This window comes from Danio rerio, chromosome 15 (assembly GCF_049306965.1).
Source record: "Danio rerio strain Tuebingen ecotype United States chromosome 15, GRCz12tu, whole genome shotgun sequence".
Classification (NCBI taxonomy): Eukaryota; Metazoa; Chordata; class Actinopteri; order Cypriniformes; family Danionidae; genus Danio; species Danio rerio.
The window spans coordinates 19,782,711-19,805,440 of record NC_133190.1 but is presented as its reverse complement, the minus strand read 5'-3'; the positions used below and the strand labels follow the sequence as shown (position 1 = coordinate 19,805,440).

Here is a 22,730-nt window from a genome sequence, read left to right as displayed (position 1 = left end):
AGATAGATAGATAGATAGATAGATAGATGGATAATTCCTTTCACGTACCTTTTTGTTTACATACTCCAACTTCTGTCTTCGGTCATCCCAAATTATCATTCTTTTCTTCCTTTTTTTCAAATAAATAATCAAACCTAACGTAAAACGAAACGTAACACGACAGCTGTATTAATCAATTTAATGTCAAACAAATGCAACAATAGTTCTGAGAAAGAAAAATTAAGTATTTCAGTTAGCTACACAAATATTTCAGCCCAAATAAGAAACTAAAAGGATGGATCAACTTATGGTTTTAGTTCAAAAGTCAAAGGTCCAAATGCACAAACAAATGCAAACAGCATGTCATTTTCTTGGGTTAAAAGTTACATCCACTAAGTTTGTGACATTTTGGTTTAAGATTTAAGTTTAAGAGAATAAACATCATGTGCGTGTCTAGTCCAACCATAACTTACAAGATGTGCAAACTATTGAGAAACCACCATGATCCGAGTTGATATTGCTCTCCTCTTCGAACAGTTAAAGAAATACAAAAAATGACATCAATATCCATTAAAAAAACATATCCCTGAAAATTCCAATCACGAAACCTCAGAAAAAAGCAGACCCTGCCCATCCATACCTGTATGTTAGAAATTAAATAAATCAATCTATTGATTAAGAACTGTATTCACTTCAATGGAAGCATGACCTCCGAATGTTGCATAAGGCATTGCAACAAATATATGAGTCCACACACAGCCTGTCGTCTAGACTGCCTCGGTAGTTTAAAGACTAAAACGCTCCAAAAGTTAAATGTGTTTTTTTTTTTTAAATAGCCGAGCAAACTACACACAAATGAAGAGGGACTTGACTGAACTAAAGGGATCTGGATGAAGGTTAACATACAGAAGCGCACAGAAATCAGTGCTCATGTAGCAGTTTTAGCTTAAATATTTCGTAGGTTCCCGAGGAGGAGCGCGAGATGCTTTTGTGTGAGTCCGTCATTTAGTTTTCTCCTCTGAGTATTTCTTCTGCTGGAGACGTTTGGCGTAGCTCTGTGCCATGGAGTTGATGATGGACAGGATGAAGTAGCACACCATCACCAGCACCACTTTCTCAAACACCCACGAGAGCCAGCTTTCACCCTGCACAGGAACAAACAAAAATCTTGTATTAAATATTTTTATTGTATTATATATTTAAATAATCAATAATTAACTGATGATGATGATTCTATGATTTTAGTCAACACAATTCAATAAGTAATTTAAAACAAATTTAACTGTCATAATTTAAGGGTTTCTGCATGTTACACCAAGTTAAGTTTAAGACTTTTTAAAACCTTTATGAATCAAACTTTAGACCTATACAGGACTAAATGCTAAGGATTTCTTTTTGAAAATCCCAGTTGGGAAAGATTTTTCACTCGCCCTATCAAAATGATTATAATCAACACAATAATAACAATATAAAATAAGCCAGGTCAGTCAGTATTCTCAGCGTAAACACATGGACAACTTTTAAACAAATGTTACTTTAAGGGAAGTAATTAAACCATTATGGCAAGATTGGGTAGCTATGCATGAACAAAGGAAAATTAAGACCTGCAACACAACATTTCAACAGATTTCAGACTTAAGGCCTCTTGGACACTCTTTTTATTATATAAATTTCACTATTATATTTACATACATATTTTGAGAGAAAGGCATTGTTAGTGTTTGCAAAACAAATGTACACAAACACACATACAAATAAGGAAGTAAAAAGTATTTAGTTTTAAAACAGAATAAAAAAAAAAAGTAAATACAAAAACTTAACAATGAATAATAAAATGTCTTATAAATTAATAAACAATAATAAAATAGTCAAATAGCATTGGATTTCATGCTAACTTAAAACAAAAAGAATCAAAAACACTTTTCTGGCTTCATTATTCTAGGGTTAAGCTTAAACTCTACCCCTGCATCTCTAAATGTAACAAATGTGAATCTGAGGAAGGCTCCTTAGGACGTCTTTTTTGGTCGTGCCCAAAACTTTTTGAGTTTTGGAACGAAATTTTCAGCTTTTACTCTAAGGATTATTCTTGTGAGGGCATCCCCTGATCCAGTAATTGCTGTTTTTGGTTGGTCTGACTCGCTTTATGGGTTCAGTCATCAAATTTAAAAAAGCTGTCCAATATGAAATGGCGACAGTTACAAAAAATAGTCTATGGAAAAAGGCATCGAAACCACTTTTAAATACTGGCTTTCAGAATTATATAGCACTTCACATTTAAAGAGATTTAGACCCAATCTTTCTGATAACATTGCTAGCTTCAAAGCCACCTGGAAACCCTTTTTTAAATTATTTGTCAAAGGACAAGGATAACAGTTTAAAGGTATAATCCTGTCATCAGCTGCAAAATCACCATATTGCCTGTGCCCTCTGAACTAGATATATATGTGTAACATTGTTGACACATGTATAATACTGGAGGAACTGATGTAACAATGGTTTTAAATATTTTTCTTTGTCTTTTTGTATTGTTTTGTGTTGCTTTAAGGTCAAAATAAAAATATAATATAAAAAAACACATTTCTGTGCTTCCAGTTTATGTTAAAACTATATTAAATATAAAATACAAGCTTAAAAAAAACTAAATTAAAAATAAAACTATATAAAAATAAAATATTTCTTTAAATCAAGGATTACTTTAACTTGAAACTACATAAAATAGTTTATATATATATATATATATATATATATATATATATATATATATATATATATATATATATATATATATATATATATATATATATATATATATATATATATAATATTAAAATTATTCAGAGTTTTAAAGCAAATAAATCATCCTTAAAAGCAAGAAAATATTTTACTTCCAATTCAGGTTAAGACTTTATAGAAATTGAATGAAATAAAACTTAAAATTGATTAAATACCAAATAAATAAATTTAAATAAAAAAACTCTAAAAATAAAGTGAATATGATTAAATAAATCATTAGATATTCCAATTATTTAGTGGCTAGGCCAAATTAAAGTCCTTTCTACTTAACCTTAGAACAAAAATAACACAAATAAAATATGAAAATAAAGCAGGACATCATTGGCCGGTTCTTACTGCTGCTGCTCCATCGCCTGCTGGGTTGTGAAGCTTGGTTCTCTGGGCCTCCAAATACTCCCTGAAAGGCTTCTGAAGAGATGCTCCGACTCCAGGAATAACGCTGAACAACAGAACAAACAGCATTAGCAGAAGACTCACCAGACGCTGCAGCGGCCGATGCTCAAGTGAAGCCTCCAGAACACTGAAGCAGCAGCTTTCAACCCTCACTTATAAACACTCAGCCTTCCTTCCACCAAATTAAAGAGGAAGTGACTCAATACTGTGTCATCGCAGCAATGAGGAAGAACCGCCCAGTTCTGAGTGGCTGTGAATGTCAGTGAAACCCAACAGTCATGTAGGATCAATCACAACTTGCACCAGTCATTTAAAGGGATAGTTCACACAAACTGTTATAAGGTGCTTTTACTTCGACTTTCTTTCTCCTATTGAAAACAAAAGAAGATGTATTGAAGAATGTTGGTGGCTTACATAATGTTTTCTTTCCTATAATGGAAGTCAGTGAGTGCCAGCGATCAGCATTCTTCAAAATATCTTCAAATTAAAAGAAGGACACTGTAAAAATAAATGTAAATGGGTGCCAGCTATCAGCCAGCATTCTTCAAAATATCTTCTTTTGTGTGCAACAGATAAACACTGTAAAAAATACTGGGTTCCTAACAGAAAATGTGTTGAAAAAACATGAAGGCATTAAGTTAACTTATTAGTGTCTACAAATTGAAATGGATTGAACATAAAACAAATAGTTTGTCTCCCTCCAAACTCAACAATTATGTTGTTTCAGCTCATTTTAATTATGTTTCTTGAACAAACAAACAAAAATAATAATATTGTCTTTCATTTTTAATTGATAGAAAGTCAAATATGTTCTGAACAAGTCAGTAAATGATGGAAGAATTGATTGTTTTTGGTTGAGCTATCGCTTTAATTTAGTTTAATCTACTAAAGATGCTGTTCAAATGAACCACAGTGTGAAGTTGAACCTCACCACAACATAGCGACATGCTGACTACGTTCTAAGATGCTGATTATGATTGGCTTAATTATGAAGCTGCAATTGTCGTGTCTCGTTCACAGATGAATGGTAATTTCATTTTCTTTTGAGATTGTTTCCAATCCACATGTCTACTTTTGAGTCACCCTGCTGCATCATCTAAAATCAATCTGCCACAGACATCCCCATACATGGAGAGCCTTTCTCTGGCTTACTAATAAGTGAACTCAGTGTGTGGTGAAAATGCAGAGTAAGGGTGATGATGTCGTGATCATGTCATCGGATAAATAAAACTAAAAGGCATACTGCAAAGAACAAAAAGACTATAATAAATAGGATTTTGATCCTATTTTAATGTAAATTAAGCTAGTTTTTTAATACTTGTGGTGAGTTTCTTAAACAATGAAAATAATGCCACAATAAAGGTCACAAATGAAAAACCCAGCAAACAATTTTGTGTTTAATAGATGTCTAAACACAGACAGTCTGTCTAAAAGAAGGCTAAACTTGGGCTGTCAGTGAAAATCTAATTGACATCTAAGAACAGCCTAAAACTACACTAGTCATCAAATAGACAGATTAGACAGACTTTATATGTGTAGTCATTCATTTCTGTCTATTTGACGACCAGTCTAGTTGTGGGCTACTAGACTGTAAAAAGCAGAAATGCTTGCTGGGAGGTTTTAAAATATAATAAATTTTTAAAAAGCAGAGGATTTTGAAGATGAATATGATGTAAATAGGTTTAACCATTCACATGTAATTTATTGGAGTTTAGAGGAACTGAAACTATATGCTGTTCTTTAGATGATTCACACTAAACAATGGTAAAGATCTGACAAACAGATAGGTTTGCATGCAAGCATTAAAATGAGTTGCTCACAGTTGAACACCACTAGATCCTTTTTTTTGGTTCCTCTCGTGTATTTGCATTATAATGACATTTGTTATTTGAAGCTAAGAAATACATTTTAAGCTTTATCTACACACCCTACCAGTCAAAAGTAAAAAAATGAACTTTTTTTTAAAATAAAGTATGCTTATTAATTCAGCATTTGTTGATTAATTTCAGTTTAATATGAATATTTTTCTTTCTGTGAAAGCAAAAGCTACATTATCCATTCCACACCATTACTCCACATGATCCTTTAGAAATAGTGTTACATGATGATGATTTGGTGACGATGTTCCTGTTCTTTCTTATTTATTTGTTTATTAGAAAGAGAGATAGAATGAAAAATAGACAGACAGATTAAAATGAATAAAAAGTAGTTAGATAGACAGACAGATAGTTTAAACGGTAAAAAAGTAGTTAGATAGACAGACAGACAGACAGACAGACAGTTTAAACACTATAAAAAGTAGTTAGATAGATAGACAGACAGACAGACAGACATACAGACAGACAGTTTAAACAGTATAAAAAGTAGTTAGATAGATAGACAGACAGACAGACAGTTTAAACAGTATAAAAGCAGTTAGATAGATAGACAGACAGACAGACAGACAGTTTAAATGGTATAAAAAGTAGTTAGTTAGACAGAAAGACAGACCAACAGTTTAAATCGTATAAAAAGTAGTTAGATAGACAGACAGACAGACAGACAGACAGTTTAAACACTATAAAAAGTAGTTAGACACAGGGGTGCCTGCAGGATTTTATTCCAAGGTACATACAAATCCAGCACTGCCCCACCCCCTTCCGCCAATCATGTCAAGAAACACTGAAGCTTGATGTCAAAGGCTGCATTATTCAAGGGTATTCGTTATGACATAACTTGTTTCCTTTTTAATATTTCGCTGACATCTAAATGTAATTAAAGCACAAAAGATCCAAGGAAAAATCAGACGCTCAAGATGTAATCATTAAAATTATGACATATTAAAAATTTTGCCAATATATGACAGAAAATTGTGATAAAATACAATTAGTGAATCATTAATTAAATCCTTTCTTTCCACTGACTGAAAATTATCCTCCGCACAGTTGAGTAGTGGACGGGCTCAAACAAAAATAAATATTGTATATTTTTTTTGGAAAAAAAATATTTTTAAAAGCAATTTCGTATAGCCTATTGTTTGTCTCTTTGTTCAAATATTTTTCTTGGTCAGTTATCTTTTAGATAAAATAGAAGAACCAATAACATTTGAAGTAAAGTGCTTCAAAACCCGCAATATGCTTTAACAATGCCGAACCACGAACTGAGCTGTCAAATTAAATAATAATCTAGGCTAAATGAAATTAAAGTGAAATGTTCAGTTTCAGAGAAGCCAAATTAAACTTTCCCATGTTTTCCTATGTTGCGCCGGTCAATAACAATTTATTCATTTAATCAAATAATTTTTAAAAATCTTCGAAAAAAGATTGATATTATAATATTTACATAATTTTACCTACAAGGGGCATTTTTTGTCAAATTATAATTGTTTACTAATTTATTGTAATTATATCATTTAAATTGTCAATTTCTATTGAACATTATATAATCATGGTATAATAAGATAGTTTGAATAGCTCTATTTGACCGTTTTCTGGGGAGCATTCAGGTACAAAAAACTAATAATTACAATGCAATAAATGCTTTTCTTACTTTGCTTTGTTTCATTTTTAGTCCAAATATCTAAAAAGTCTTAGATCAAGTAAAATATTGTTTTGTTTTCAACTGGAGAAGAAAAAGGTCAAAGTTAAAAGTTTTTCCTTAAAACAAGTGAAATTATCTCCCAGTGGGGGAAGTAAAATAATTTTGTTTTGGCTGGGAAATGAAGATATTTGGACTAGAAATAAGACAAAAATTCTAAGATTTTTTTTTTTGCATAAATTGTATATATATTCCATGTAAATATAGTAATTAAATACAATTCTGTGGCTCCTGGTCAACTATATTTCAGACTTAACATTGCACATCTTGCGATGTGACTATTGCAGGTGCGTACATTGCAATATCTATGCTGAAGCGATATATTGTGCATCGTTAATTAATACATACTTTTTTCTCATTTAAAATGTTCAGTTGAAGTCAAGATTATTAGCCCTCCTTTGAAATTGTAATTCTTTTTCAAATATTTCCAAAGTAATGTTTAACAGAGCAAAGACATTTTCCACAGAATTTTCTACAACTTTTCAGGAAAACTTAGGCTTTTAAATTTTTTTTTTTGGATGGATAAAAAGCAGTTTTATTTATTAATTTTTGTGTAATAAATTGTTAAATTGTTATTATTTTTTATTTTAAAAAAGTTAGGTATAAAAAAAAAAAAAAAACTAAACAAGCATTTAAAAAAACTAAAACTAATGCAAAATGGCAACTTTACAAGAAACAGAACACTTAAACCTAATATTTGAGTTTATATTAGGGCTACACAATATATAATTTCAGCTTCGATATCGCAATGTGCACATTCAAAATAGTCACATTGCAAGATATGCAATGTTGAGTCTGGGTTATAGTTGACCAGTGGACAACAGAATTATAAGTAATTACTGTATACAGAATTTATAAAATTTATGCCAGAGGTGTCCAAAATCAGTCCTGGAAGGCCGGTGTTCTACAGAGTTTAGCTATAACTTGCTTCAACACACTTGCTATTTTCTAGTATATCTAGTAAGAGTTTGATTAGCTGTTTCAGGTGAGTTTGATTAGGGTTGGTGATAAACTCTCCAGGAGACCTGCCCCCCAGGACTGAGTTTGGACACCCCTGATTTATGCAATATTTATAAATTTTGTCCTGTTTCTAGTCCAAATAACTACATACTTACCCCACTGTCAGATTATTTTACTTGTTTAAACGAAAAACTCTTCATTTTTTCTAAAGTTGAAAAAATATATATTTTTACTTGATCTATGAATTATTTAGATATTTGGACTAGAAACAAGACAAAGCAATGTATGAATATTTTTTTTTACATTGTGATTATTTAATATCTGTAGCTGAATACTGTTAGTCTCCCCAGAAAACTGTCAAAAAGAGCTATTCAAACTGTCTTGTAAAACTACTCATATGGCAAAATTCACCTAAAAATTTTTTAAATATCGCAATTCCCTTTTTTTCCAGAATACAGTGCAGCCCTAGTTTATATGAATAATTTGATCTTAATTACATCTTAAAAACATGTACAACTAAGCTAAATTTCAGATGTTCTTTGACTGCTGTAGGTCTTTATTTACTGGCTATAATGTTTAGCACTGTCTGTCCATTGTTACTCACCCGATCAGAGACACCATCTGCTCCACTATGTGCTTGCTGAACGTAATGATAACAAACAGTTTCTGCAGAGACACAAAAAGTGGATAAACATAGTCAGACAATGAATCAACAGCATCTCTTACGAGGCCTGGGGGCAAAAGTCTGATGGTTTTTTGTGGAGGGCAGATAGTCTTCAGTGTATATTAAAATATGTGACCCCCGCTGAGATCAGCAACTGGCTTATGATTCCATCATTTGGATGAAACAAAGAGATCTGTCTATAATCTGCTGAGTCAACAGTCCCGACTCATGTGAAGGTGTGTCTCTGATGATCTAATGGTCAGCTTCGAAAACACTCTGATTTATGGGAATCGTCTCTCACTCAAACATTGATTAAAGATGCCATAGAATAAAATTTAGATATACCTAGGTATAGCTGAATATGTTTTCATTTAGTCATTTAGCAGATGCTTTTGTCCAAGTCGGCTTACATTTTAGGAGGCATTCAGCAATTCAACAAGAAGTGGCAAAACACACAAGAAGTGCTAATTAAACAAAGGAACTGATTGTGCTCAGAAAATTAAGTGCTAGAATTAGAAAGGGAAGTGGAATTTTTGTTTGTTTTGTTTTTGAGGGAGGGAGTGTTTCTACAGGTGGTTTGTCAAGCCCACTCAGTTGTGGTAGGCACATTTCAGAAATGCAATGTTTTTATTTTGTCGTTTTTTTTTTTTTTTTATATGGAGTGATTGCAAAAATGAGTATGGTGCAAATGTGCAAAAAAAAACTGGTGCAAGTGTCGGTTAAAGTGTCAAAGAGATGAAAGAGTGTGTTTTCTACAGGTGGTTTGTCAAGCCCACTCACACAATAAGAGTTCAGCACATGGAGATGTTGTAGCCTGATCCACATACACTATTGTTTCTGCTAAGAAAGTTTCCTACTGAGATTACACTATTTATTTTTTTTTGTAGATATAATTTTTAAGGCTTGTTTTTTTTTTTACTTACTATGAAATCTAAAGGAGCCATTCTGTGAAGCAAGCAAGTAGCCAATCATCGCCATAGAGCAGGGGTGGACAAACTTTTTCTTACGAAGGGCCAAAAACCAAACTTGACTGAGGGTGAGCCAAAGCTATTACATTAAAGCTGCCTAGGAAACATCCTAATTTATTAACATTTAAAAACCTAATTTAAATGTTTTTTTTTATTTTTTATCTGATTCATTTCGCAACATTTAATTTCAGTTTGCTTATTTGCACAAAAACTAAACAAACAAACTAATAGTTAGACTAGAATTCTAAATTAGAACTGACAATCTCTGTTGAAGGCATTAGCCCCAACCTTCCTCATCATTCTCCCTCTCTTCTCAGATGGGAGAATGATCTCAATGTTCACAGTAAAATGCAGGACAAACCGATTACAAATGTATTCCGTGCCGTGGTGAAAACACATACGGTCTGTTTAACTGTATCTTTGGTTAGTTTGACATGTATATTGTAAAATGTATGTTTTGTATGACAAGTATGTTTTTAATTAGGCAACAAACACTTCTAAACTGCGGAAAATAAGAATTTAATGCATGTTTATGGATCGTTTAATATTACTCAGCACTTGCTGTGATTTTTCTTGAATGAAAAAGAGTTCTCATCAATAAAAAAACTTTTCATCTATAATAACAATAATAATAATAATATTAATATTAATAATAAAAATAATAATAATTCCTTACATTTATATAGCGCTTTTCTGGGCACTCAAAGCGCTTTGCACAATGGGGGGGGGATCTCCTCATCCACCACCAGTGTGCGGCATCTACCTGGATGACACGACGGCAGCCATTTTGCGCCAGACTGCACACCACACACTAGCTAATTGGTGGAGAGGAGACAATTATGATATAGGGAGGGTTAGGAGGCCATAATGGACAGAGGCCAGAGGGCAGATTTGGCCAGGATGCTGGGGTGAAAGCCCTACTCTTTTTCAAAGGACATCCTGGGATTTTTTTCATGACCACAGAGAGTCAGGACCTCGGTTTAACATCTCATCCGAAAGACAATAAACACTCATCTGTTTATGTTACGGTTGATAATAATCCTTAAACGCATAAAACTTTAAATAAATTTCTGTCAGCCCCTTTTGTCATGTATAATTATAATTTAGCTTACATTTCATTCAGAACAGAACAAGCTGTTTTTCTAGTGCTATAAATACAGCTCACTCACTCCTTCTAGCTAAAATAAACCTCTCCATATCTTTTATTGACAAGATTGTCATTTATAAAGATATCTACTTTGTTCAAATATTTTTAATAACTTAAGTATGATTATTTTGCACGTATGTAGTTTAGAGTACATCATCCTGAGTGTGTTTGTGTAAGAAGACGGACATGAGCTGCAGGAATGTCAGAGCAGAGCTCATTAATATTCACAACCCTTCCAAATATGGTCAAATAAGACCCTTCTATCCTAAATGGATTTGCAAATTTGTTTCTGGGAATTTTTGCACTTGCCTAAGTCACATACCTTTCATGTAAATATCAGATAATAATTTAACATATTGTTTCAATGCATTCTCTAGCACATTTGATGTTTGCTTTCTCTCTCTATACCTGAATGTGCATCTTAATAATGGCCTTTCCAATAAGAGTTGCTCCGAAGAAGGTCCAGAAGGGTATTAGGAAGTGACCGCAGGTGATTCCAGCAAGGTCAAACAGGGGATTCGGGATCTGGCAAACAAATAGGCTGAATTATTAATAAACACAGAAAGAAAAAACAGTGGTTGTGTTCACCCTTTTGTTAGAATAAGCTGTATTATGTTAATGTAGTTTATTTGATGAACACTACCATCTAAACCTTGCTGAACAGCAAACAAATTGCTGCATTTCAGCTGAAATATGAACATAAACACTAAATGAACCAAAGACATCTAAACTAACCAAAAACAAGAGAGAATACCCCTTACAGTTAAATATAATTGACAGAAATGCAGTTCCTCACAGCTGATCTTTGATTTTGTGGTGAATATTGTCACTTTTTTATTTTTACACATATAAGCCTTTACTATAGTTCTAAACTGATAAAAATACCTTCATATAAGTGTACATGCAATGAGAGCATAAAGCCCAGCATACAGCATTATTTTCGATGTTTTGCAAGTTACATTAGTTTCTAAAACAGACAGTTCCAGTACTTGATTCTGATTGGTTGAGCAGTGTTCAAAGCTGTTATTTACTGCTGTGAAATACTTTACAAATCCACACCTGGAACCACTCCACTCCAACAGCACTGAAAACAACTTTTAAAGACTTTTATTTGCTTTGTTTATAAAAGTGTTATCAGTGTAAAATAAATGTTAAGTTTTGTCAAACGTTGCTACACACATGGAATAACTGTTTTATAAAAAGCAATTAACCTCAGGGCTTCAAGCCCCAAATTCACTTTAAAACACTGCTAATTGAGTATCATTGCTTTTTTTTATCAACTTCATAAAAATCACTTTACAATAAGGTTATTTTAATTTATTTAATAATATAAACTAATAATGAACAATACTTGTATACGAACCCTACTACAGCATTTATAAATAAGAGTTGCTATTATTTTTCAACATTGACTTATGCATTGTTACTTTCCAAGTTGTGCTTGTTGCCACTGCAAAACATGATTTTCTTATTTAGTGTTTTTGTCTTGTTTCTAGTGCAAATAACGAAAAATTCTTAGATCAAGAAGCATTTTCTAGAAAAGCAAACAATATAGTCGTTTTCAGAGATAAAATAAAAGTCAAAATTGAGTTTTTCCTTAAAATAAATCAAATGGGGTAAACAAAAAAAAAAAGATTTCCCTTTGAAATAAGATTATTTTACCCTTTTGTGAGATTATTTTGCTTCTAACTTCCTTAATTTTGACAGATTTTTTGACAATTTTTTGCTGGTCTAGAAAATTCTTCTTGATTTAATAATTTTAGATATTTGGACTAGAAACAAGACAAAAAACTTTTTTTTTCAGAGTTATTTAAACTTATAATGAATGCGTTTATTTTCATTAACTAACTTAAACAAAGAGGAGAGATTACTTCAATTAATGTATTGTTCATAATTTTTTAATCTTAGCAAATACAATAAATAACTTTAACTAAGGTCGATTTAATTAAATGCTTCTCTTATTTATAGTTTTTGTCTTGTTTCTAGTCCAAATATCTAAAATTCTTAAATCAAAAAGCATTTTCTAGACCAGCAAAAAATAGTCTTATTTTCAGAAATAATGAGACAAAATTAGAGAAGTTTTTCCTTAAAACAAGCAAAATAATCTGCCAATGGGGTAAGCTAAATATTCTTGTTTTCACTTTGAAATCAGATTACTTTGCTTAGCCCATTGGCAGATTATTTTGGTTGTTTTAAGGAAAAACTCCCTTAATTTTGTCACATTACATCTGAAAAACAGACATTTTTGGCTTGTCTAGAAAATGCTTCTTGATTTAAGAATTTTAAGATATTGCACTACAAACAAGCCAAAGTAAAAAGCATTTTAACAAACTAACAATGTAAACGAACTAACAAGGAATGGCTTTATTTTCGTTAACTAAAACTAAAACAGGGGTGGCCAACCCTGTTCCTGGAGAGCCACTTTCCTGCAGATTTCAGTTGCAACCCATATCAAACACACCTGAACCAATTAATTAGGACCTGAACACCACGTGATAATTACAGGCAGGTGTGTTTGATATGGGTTGCAACTAAAATCTGCAGGAAAGTGGCTCTCCAGGAACAGGGTTGGCCACCCCTGAACTAAAACAACGAACAGAAAATATGCATGTTTAACGTATTGTTCATAATTTGTTAATGTTAGCAAATATGTTAAATAACATTAAAGCATCAATTAATAAAATATTACTTACAGAGGCACATGCCAGAATTCCAAAAAATCCCACTTTCTGCACCATGTTTTGCACTGCAAGTTTGGCTCTTGATGCAAAATCCTGCAAGATATTAAACAACTTTAAACCTTCAAGGCAAAAAATATAAAAATAATTACGGACATTGACAAGCAAAGATAATCCTTCAATAATGAAGTTTTACTTTTTATGCTGTTATATATTGTCAAATAGATTTGAAATGCTTTAAATAATTGTTTGTTGCACAAATAAATAACTCAAATATAATTATTCATGTTGTTATTTTTTATAATAAAAGAATAAACAATTTTATATAAATAACATGAAACAATTTCACAACATGGTTCCATTAATTATTGATACAATGTCAAATATTTCTAGTCATCTTAAGTTTTTTTAGCTGAATCAAATTAGCTTTTCTAGTCATCTCAACATACATCAAACTAAAAATATTAAATTAAACTTTGAATAAAAAAAAATATCTGAACCTGATTAACTTTCATAAATTAGTTTAAAGCAACATAAAAATATTTGTTTCTCAAAGATGGTTAGCAGCTGGAAGGGCATCCGCTGCGTAAAAACGTGCTGGAAAAGTTGGCGGTTCATTCCGCTGTGGCAACCCCGAAATAATAAAGGAACTAAGCCGAAAAGAAAATGAATGAATAAAAATATTTGTTGTCTTGAATATGTGTCATTATTTTTTAAGAGTGTAGTTAATAAACACTATAAACTATCATAAATAACAATAATATAAACTAACAACAATAAAAGTATGAATTTTGTTAACATTAGTTTATAAAATTAAAATAAAGATGAAGACTTTAAAACATTTTCATATTGTTAGTTCATGTTAACTAACAAATGTTACTGATTTAATGTTACCAGCATCATTATTGTAATATATTCTACTCATTTATTATGCAAAAATCATTTTACATAGCTGTTTGGAATCAATTATTCAACATTAATTTAAGACAAAACCTGTATTATGAATAATATATAAACAATATAAATAAACAATATTAAAAATATGCGATGCAACTTGAATATCTTTTCTTCATCACTATTTTGGCACATTCTTACACATCAAACAAGATTGCCATTAATCAGCAGACCTCGCGGTGCACTCCGCCATATTAAAGATGACCAATTAAAAGTTTTAGAGTGAAGGCGCAGAGCATGTGGGGTCCACTTAGACACTAAGAGGCTGTGATTAAAGGGAAGCTCTGCATCTGAGTCACTGCTGCTCAAAGACTTTACTGGAAACCAGAGGAGAGCCTTCCAAGAAGTCATGTGACCCACACGAGTGAACCACAATAGTGAGGACTCAAGGGAATAAGACACTGGGACGGCTCCCACCAAACAGGATACAATATCAGCTTCAATCACTGTCAGCTTTATAAAGCCTTGTTAGTTGGGCTTTGAACATCTCCTGCTGAGGTGAAGCATTACTTTGACATGTTTTTTTTTTTTAGATGGATTCCAGACCTGTGCGCTCTGTGAATGCTCCAGCATCTCCTCGAATTCTTCATAATCCTCATCATCAGGATCTGCTCCAGACATTCGTGCCGCTCGAGCCATGAAGTATGGAGGCAGCTCACCAATGGCTGTGCCCGCACCCTAAAAACACGCACGCATGTACAAATGATGAGCATAATGGAGATGAAGCGTGATTGAGGAGAAACAACAGCTTCTGGGTTCTGCCAGTCTTCAAAAACTTGATATGATTAGGTTTACCTTAGGTTTTGGAGATCATAAATACACGCAGTAGCCATTACCTAATTACAGTTTAGGACTGGAAAGTGAATTATATATATATACAGTATGTATAATATTGTTTTTTCTGGAGAAAGTCTTATTTGTTTTAATTTGGCTAGAATAAAAGCAGTTTTTATTTTTTTTATAAAACATTTAAGGTCAAAATTATTAGCCCCTTTAAGCTATATATATTTGTTTTCAATAGTCTACAGAACAAACCATCAATTTACAATAACTTGCCTAATTACCCTAACCTGCCTTGTTCACCTAATTAACCTAGTTAAGCCTTTAAATGTCACTTTAAGCTGTATAGAAGTGTCTTGAAAATATCTAGACAAATATTATGTACTGTCATCATGGCAAAGATAAAAGAAATCGGTTATTAGAAATGAGTTATTAAAACTATTATGTTTAAAGGGCAATAAAAGGCAAGTAACTTTTATTTCCATTATAACTTTCGCAAGTAAATTCAAACAACATTCATGAGTTGGGATGGTAAAAATAAGAAATCTATAAAGTGTCTTTTCATCATACATTGTGATGTGTCATATTTGTTTATTTTTGAGTTGTGCATGGACATAAAAAATAAAGGTTTTGGTATATACCCACACCCCCAATAGCTATTTAAAATGTATTTGATAAATAAAAAAATAATAATAATGTCTCCTTGCTAAAAAAAGGTTCCGACCCCTGCTGTAACGCATTACTTTTTAAATATAGTAACGTCGTTATTATAACAATATGATGCGTTTGTCTGTTACTCGATAAGTAAAAATTTTTTGGCTGCAGTCTAGCCCACATCTTCCCGTTTACAGTGGCGATGCATTGTGGGATTGGTCAGTACCAACCAATCACAGTAAAGAAGACACGTCGTGTACGAGGCACCAGACTGGACAAAAGTCAAGCAAAGCAGAGACTGAATGTTTGCAAGGTACACCGAGTGTACGTGAGCGAGTCTATTAATGTTACTATTATTAATTACCATTACTAATACCATTATGTTTGATGTTTCAAATAAAAAAGCATACATCTGCTATCTGTATAACAAAATTGATTAGACACAGTGACACATTTCTGTTAGATTTCAGAACACGTCATTTTAAATGCACAGTGTTGTTTTGCTCAGAATATTGTTTTACATATTTTTATAGCTGTTATGCAACAGCAGATTTTGCTGTATACTCAGCTTACCTTCCACAAGTTATTGACTGACTACTTTTAATTTGTGGTTAGTTTGAAAACTGCCCATCGATTTCATTTTTGAGCAGCTGTTACTGTATGCTTTTGTTTAGTTTAAAATACATAATATTCATTGATGTCTATGAAAGCTGTTTTTGGTGCAGAGTTTCACCGAATTGATTCTGAATGATAATTTAGATTACTTTTATTTATTTATTACATAAAGGTTTTGTGTTTGTTGTTTATTGTTGCTAATTTTCATACTCAAGCTGTGAAAGAGCATGTTTAAGCGTTAAATACAACAACTTTTATGATGCTAAAGCAACTTTAGTTTTTGCTTTCTGAATATATTATTCAGCTGGTTTATCACCTTGTGATATTTTCATTTTTGTACTGCTGGTCTGACTTAAATAAACTTTACTGACTTGAATAAAAATGACTTTATTTAGGTTTGTTTTGGGTTTAGGTTGTGAGAATAAAGTGACATCATACGGGCATTAATGGAAGCATTAAAAATGTTCTTTGGAAAAGTAACTCAAAAATGACTTGCATTACTTTTTGGTGTAAGTAATCCATGAAGTAATTAAGTTACTTTTCGAATAAAGTAACTAGTAACTGTAACCAGTTACTACTGTTCAGTAACTAGCACAACACTGCTTCTTTACTTACAGACTTTCAAGAGTGTTTAAGAGACTGTCTGCTCTTTTATGCTTCCACTTTCACTGGTCTTAAACACAGCCCACTGCAGGAGTTTCTACTCCCACCAGTTTATACAACCAGGAAATTTCAATCAGGTGTTGGTCTGTAAGAGCAGAACTGGGCAGTTTTAGTTCTTCAGACACTCACCCACATGCAGGCTTCCAAGCGAACTTTGGACATGATGGTCCACAGTGAGATGCTCTCCTGCAGGGCCTCATCCTCCGGACACACTATCTGTGCTGGATACGGCGGCTCGGGGAAGTTCACAGAGCCACATTCATACGCAGCCAAGGTGACAGAAGCTATGTGTGGACCCTGGAGGAAATGATGCAATCGCATGTTTACACACTCCATTAATACATCACATAAGCACCAAACAGTGCAACCTTGTTTTATTATGTGCAACAATTTTTACTCATCCTAAAACAAGAGTCCAATCAACCAATCAGATTTAAGACACATTTTTGACTTGCATTCAGGATTGGATTGGTGGTTCTACGTTATAACCATTCACCAATTATTTTCCTATCATTTTCAGCAATAATGCACATGTTAGATTTAGGGCTAAGCTTAGGATTTTATTTTTGGACAGAAATCATGTCTGCAAAAAAAAACCCCCCAAAAAAACAAAACTGCACAATCATGACGTGCAGCAGCATAAACAATGCCTGCAAATGAGCATCACACACATACCTTGACGCACTTCTAGGATGAGTAAAGTAAACAAGTGTTTGTTGAACTTGTACCAAAAACTACCACACACATACTTGTGGTTATAATGCAAATGCAAAAAGCTTAGTGACCTCAATGTAGCACGATGGAAAGAACCACTTATCAAAACGACAATTCATTTGCTAAGTGAAAACAGAGACTGATGTCATTCTTCCCCATCAATCCGTGGGAGAATATATGTGGGAGAGTAGAGCGATCATATAGCATTCTTAACCTCTGATCAACCGAAGGAGGCATGAATGACTCAGGTGGTACCATTTAGTCAGTGGTGGGTCAAGTACACGAATCAAAACTGTAGCGCAAGTACAGATAGTTAAAGTCCTACATCCCAAACAGACTTTAGTCAAAGGACAAATTTCTGTGCTTAAATTTAATGTGCCTAAATATTAAAAGTAATGCTATCAAACCATTAATCACATCCAAAATAAAAGTTCATATTTACAAATTATATATAATTTATATACATACAGAATTATTAGGCTCCCTTAGATTTTTTTTTTCTTTTTTTAAATATTTACTAAATGATGTTTAACAGAGCAAGGAAATTTTCACAGTTTGTCTGATAATATTTTTTTTCATCTGGAAAAAAGTCTTATTTGTTATATTTGGGCAAGAAAAAAAGCAGTTTTTAATTTTTTAAGGTCAAAATTATTATCCTATTTAAGCTATAATTTTTTCGATAGTCTACAGAACAAACCATCGTTATACAATAACTTGCCTAATTACCCTAAACTGGCTAGTTACCCTAATTAACCGAGTTAAGCCTTTAAATGTCACAGTTGTATAGAAGTGTCTTGAAAAATATCAAGTGAAATATTATTTACTGTCATCACGGCAGAGATAAAATAAATCAGTTATTAGAAATGAGTTATTAAAACTATTATGCTTAGAAATGGGTTGAAAAAAATCTTCTATACAAAAGAAAAAAAATATATACACATTATATACACACGCACGCACGCACTCACACGATGCGTATAAATTAAATTAAAGATAAATATTTTTTTTATCCTGGGTGCATTTGACAGCACTAATTAAAAGAACCGATTTTTCTTTTATTTTGCAAGAAAATGTTTAATTGTATTTATATTTACCGTAACTTGTGACAGGCTGAACACTTCCAATACTACAAGTGTGCAAACATGAAAATAACTAAATATACAATATAGTCTAGCATATGACAAATTGAATAAACATAATGTCTGTAAATGTCGAATACAGAACAAAAAAAAATCAGAGACTTCACAAAGAGAAGTATTAAGATTTTAGGAACTCTATGTAATCATAATACTTTTAGTTTAAAAAAACTGCTAACACAAAAAATATGCAACTGTCCACATTCAAGTTTCATTAGGGATCGTTTGAATCAGAGAGATGTAAACTTGAATGCATATAAAACACATTTCAGAAATGTTGAGGTTATAAAAAATAAAAAAAGACACAATTTAGATTTTGCATTAAGTGAAAAAAGGTACAAGTTTCCAAGAATAAAAACACTCAGATGAAGAACTAAAGACACTTAAATGCAGTAGTAAAGTAAAAAATAAAAAATAAAAAATCATAATTACGGTCCTAGCATTGCATTTAGTGGACCTTTACCTTCAGATCAATCCTAATCCAACATAAAATACTAGACAGATGAGGTGAAGGGCACTGTAAAAATGTGGTTTTATATTAAACAGAAAGCAACAAGATATCTGATTCATGCACTAAGAGCCTGTTAAACTTAAACCCTGTGTAAATATTGATGCTGGTGTGGGGTTACTCTGGGATCTTTGGTGATGTCAGCCATTCTGGAGGATCATCATATGTTAGTCATATTCATAGGAATGAGCTCATAATGCTCTCAAAACAGAGAGTCTGATACTGCAACTGGTTTATCTGGTTACTCAGTGCAACCGAGTTTATTTCTCAGGCACTGAAACTTGACAAGCATTTCCCACAATCAATCATCAGATGCAGATGATGAGAATCTGCTAGCTCTTATAACCAATGTCTCCTTATATTACACTCAAAAAAAATTTTTTTTGCAACTCGGTCAAATTTTTCCTTAAAATTAGCTAAATTAACACAATTCTGGAGTTTAAAACTTGGTTTTATGTTCAATCCACTTAAATTTGTTAAAATAATTAAGTTAACTTGATTGATTTGTGTTAGGGCAACATGAAAGAATTGGGTGCAACCCAACCCAATTTGTTTACAGTGTGGCTTTTTAACCCTTTAACTACCTAACCAAGAAAAAAATATTTGGATTGCATTTCTTAACTTAATAAATGTCGGTAGTTAATACACTCAATGCATTTTTTTCTACACATCCCATAATTTCTAAAATATCAGCCTCTACCAAATGGTTTATAATGTTGGTTTATGGTAAAAGTACCAGGCTTAATACATAAACTTAAATAAATCTGAAAATATGAAGTGTAAGACCAATTTATTTGAAAAAATATTCAGAAATGAAACATTTTTGAATACTAAATCACATTTTTTCTTTAAATATGACAAAAATATTTCAGATTCTTCTTTTCTATGTTTTATTTATTATTTTTTTACAATAAAAACCTAAATCAAGTGTAGTAGTACAATTTTTTTTGGTAAACCAACAATGCTGTGTGTGTAAGCCATTATTTAAAACAGCCATTCTTTAAATAAATTTAACTTTTAAGTAGGGCAGTCAACGTATTTTTAAAACATATAAGTTAATGGTCATTCAGCAATGATTTGATAAAAAGTGACACTGTAAAAAAAAAAAAATAGTATTTTTGGTTTGTGGAGAAAATTCAGTTTTGAATCACAGAAATATGTGGCATTTTAAAATATATTGAAGTAGAAAATGCATGATTGCAATGATAAAATTGTGCAATATTAATTTATTTCTGGTAACTAGTGCAGTTTTTATAAACAGTCTAAATAATTTGTATTTTTATTTTTTATTTTAAATGACCCAAGTTCTTTATTTTATTTTTTTAATCAAAATGATTTTACATAAATGTTTTATTATTATTTTTGTTAGTTTTATTTTTTAATTTCAGTTTTTAAAAGCATGCTTTAATTTTAATTAAAACTAAATAAAATAAAGAAATATTTAAATAGCAATGGGCTCAAATGAAATGGGTTTATCCTTTGTAATATTGTAATATTTATTCAAATAGTAATTACCTGTTTTAATTTTTAGTAGTTTGATAAATCAGTCTTGGTGAAAACGTTTTTAAAAAAATTTTAAAAATAAATAAATAAAATAATCTAAAACATGCAGAAAAATGTGCAGACTCAAAACTTTTAATTGATACTACATGTGAGAGTATAAAACCCATAAGACAATGTTGTTTGCAAAACTATTAATTAATTTCACTTAGAAAAATACTTTATATTAAGTGCATTTTATTTTAAACCTCTCTTCAACTAGTTCATTTATTTATTCAAGTTAATTTTGAAATCGTTTAGGCATCAAACTAAATAAAATATGAATTTTAAAGTGCTTTAAAATAATCTCAGATTGCCTTAAATAAATCATCAGCTATACTGTATGCTGTGCTTTTTTTCTTTAGTTTTACTTCTTTCCAAATTTCTAATGACAAAAATAGACTATAGTGTGTGAAAAACAAATGCTCGTCTTTGTACAAAAGTCTAGTGGTGAAACATTGTGCATATTTGCACTTTCACATCCCATTATTTCACAATGCTGCCCATAGACACACAAAAAGAGAGAGTGACAAAGAGTGGTGTGACTTCAGCACAGCCAGTGGAAATGGACACTCCTGACCACTGTCTCACAGTTCAACCAGAGTCAGTGGAAACCGACAAAAGCTTCTGATTACGAGACGCACACACTCTCGCTGTCACACTGTTAATAAACTGCTGGGGAATATTACACACATATACTCTGAGGGCCTCACTGGGCTCCTGACAATTCATCTAGGGAAATACACAAGGATACTGTATTCAAACACACAATCACGTGGATTTTTCTTCCATGTTTGTAGCTTTGAGGTAATATGAGTGTGTTTCTGGCAGCACATGTACACTACTGGTCAAAAGTCTGGGATGAGGACATTTATTACTGTTTTGAAGACTTCTCATCGCTTAGGCTGCATTTATTTGATCTAAAATACAATATAAACAGTAATCTTATGAGATATTGTGTACATTTTAAACAACTGCTGTCAATTTTCATTTATTCCTGTGATTCAAATCTGAATTTACTCCAGTTTGCTGCTCTATTGTGGTCAGTCATTAATTATGATTTTTATAATAACATTTACAATTTAATGTTTGTATAATTATATTGTGCTTTTTTAGTTTCGTCTTAGTTATGGAGTGATTTTAAGAATGTGTCTGGCGCAAAACTGGTGCAAGTGTCGTTTAAGTGTCAGAGAGATGAAAGAGTTTTCTACAGGTGGTTTGTCAATCCCACTCACCTGTGTGAGGCACACTCAGAATTGCACAATGTTTTGAGGTTGTCATGTGGTGTGGTAGGGGGAGAGAAGAGGGGGTGCTGGTGTTATTCACAGGGGTTAAGGTGATACCTATTATAGATTAATAGGTAAATATCTGTAGAAGCGCATATGTAGCATCTTTGTTTTGTGGAAATTGTGATACAATTTAGTTTTTATGATAGGGGGTTAACGAACTACATCATTTATTTGAAATCAAATCTTTTGTAACATTACTAATGTCCTTAATTTCCCTTTTTATCAATTTAATGTGAGAATTAAAAGTAAATGGTGGTGCAGTGGGTAGCGCTGTTGCCTCACAGCAAGAAGGTAGGCAGTTGTCATTTTTGTGTGGAATTCTGGAGTGCATGCTCTCCCCATGTTGGTGTGGGTTTCCTCCAGGTGCTCCAGTTTCCCCCACAGTCCAAAACACATGTGCTGTAAGTGATTTGGGTGAGCTAAATTGCCTGTAGAGTACGTCATGGTCCTTCAGGTTGGGTGGTTGGGCTAACAACCCACCTCATAAAAACTAGATGTTAGGAAACACCAATATGGTGCGGCTAAATATCAGCTTCGATATAAATGGCTTTGGGAGTAAGTAATTAATGAAAATTAAATACATTATAATGACACTTTTAAATGGTAGTAAAACAGTTTCCACAAAAATAGTTTGCAACACTGATTAATAATAACAATAATAATAATACTATTTTGACCAACAGATCATTATATCAGATTGATTACTCAATGATCGAGTGA

At 32.2% G+C, this 22,730-nt stretch overlaps 1 protein-coding gene and 1 long non-coding RNA gene across 3 annotated transcripts in view; one reads left to right on the top strand and one right to left on the bottom strand.

The window, feature by feature from the left end:
- Positions 1-163: 163 nt before the first annotated feature.
- Positions 164-22,730, bottom strand: part of vmp1 (vacuole membrane protein 1) — a 30,240-nt gene continuing 7,673 nt past the window's right edge. The window contains 7 exon segments of one of the 2 annotated variants that reach the window (NM_207060.1): positions 164-1,124; positions 3,109-3,211; positions 8,306-8,367; positions 10,889-11,005; positions 13,174-13,254; positions 14,659-14,790; positions 16,954-17,121. In NM_207060.1, the coding sequence (NP_996943.1) occupies positions 981-1,124; positions 3,109-3,211; positions 8,306-8,367; positions 10,889-11,005; positions 13,174-13,254; positions 14,659-14,790; positions 16,954-17,121 (807 nt within the window). In that variant the 3' untranslated portion in view covers positions 164-980. 2 annotated transcript variants of the gene reach the window in all.
- On the top strand, positions 14,979-17,068 carry LOC141377812 (uncharacterized). The gene is made up of 2 exons (XR_012390740.1): positions 14,979-15,525; positions 15,609-17,068. It is a non-coding gene; the product is annotated as an uncharacterized lncRNA (long non-coding RNA).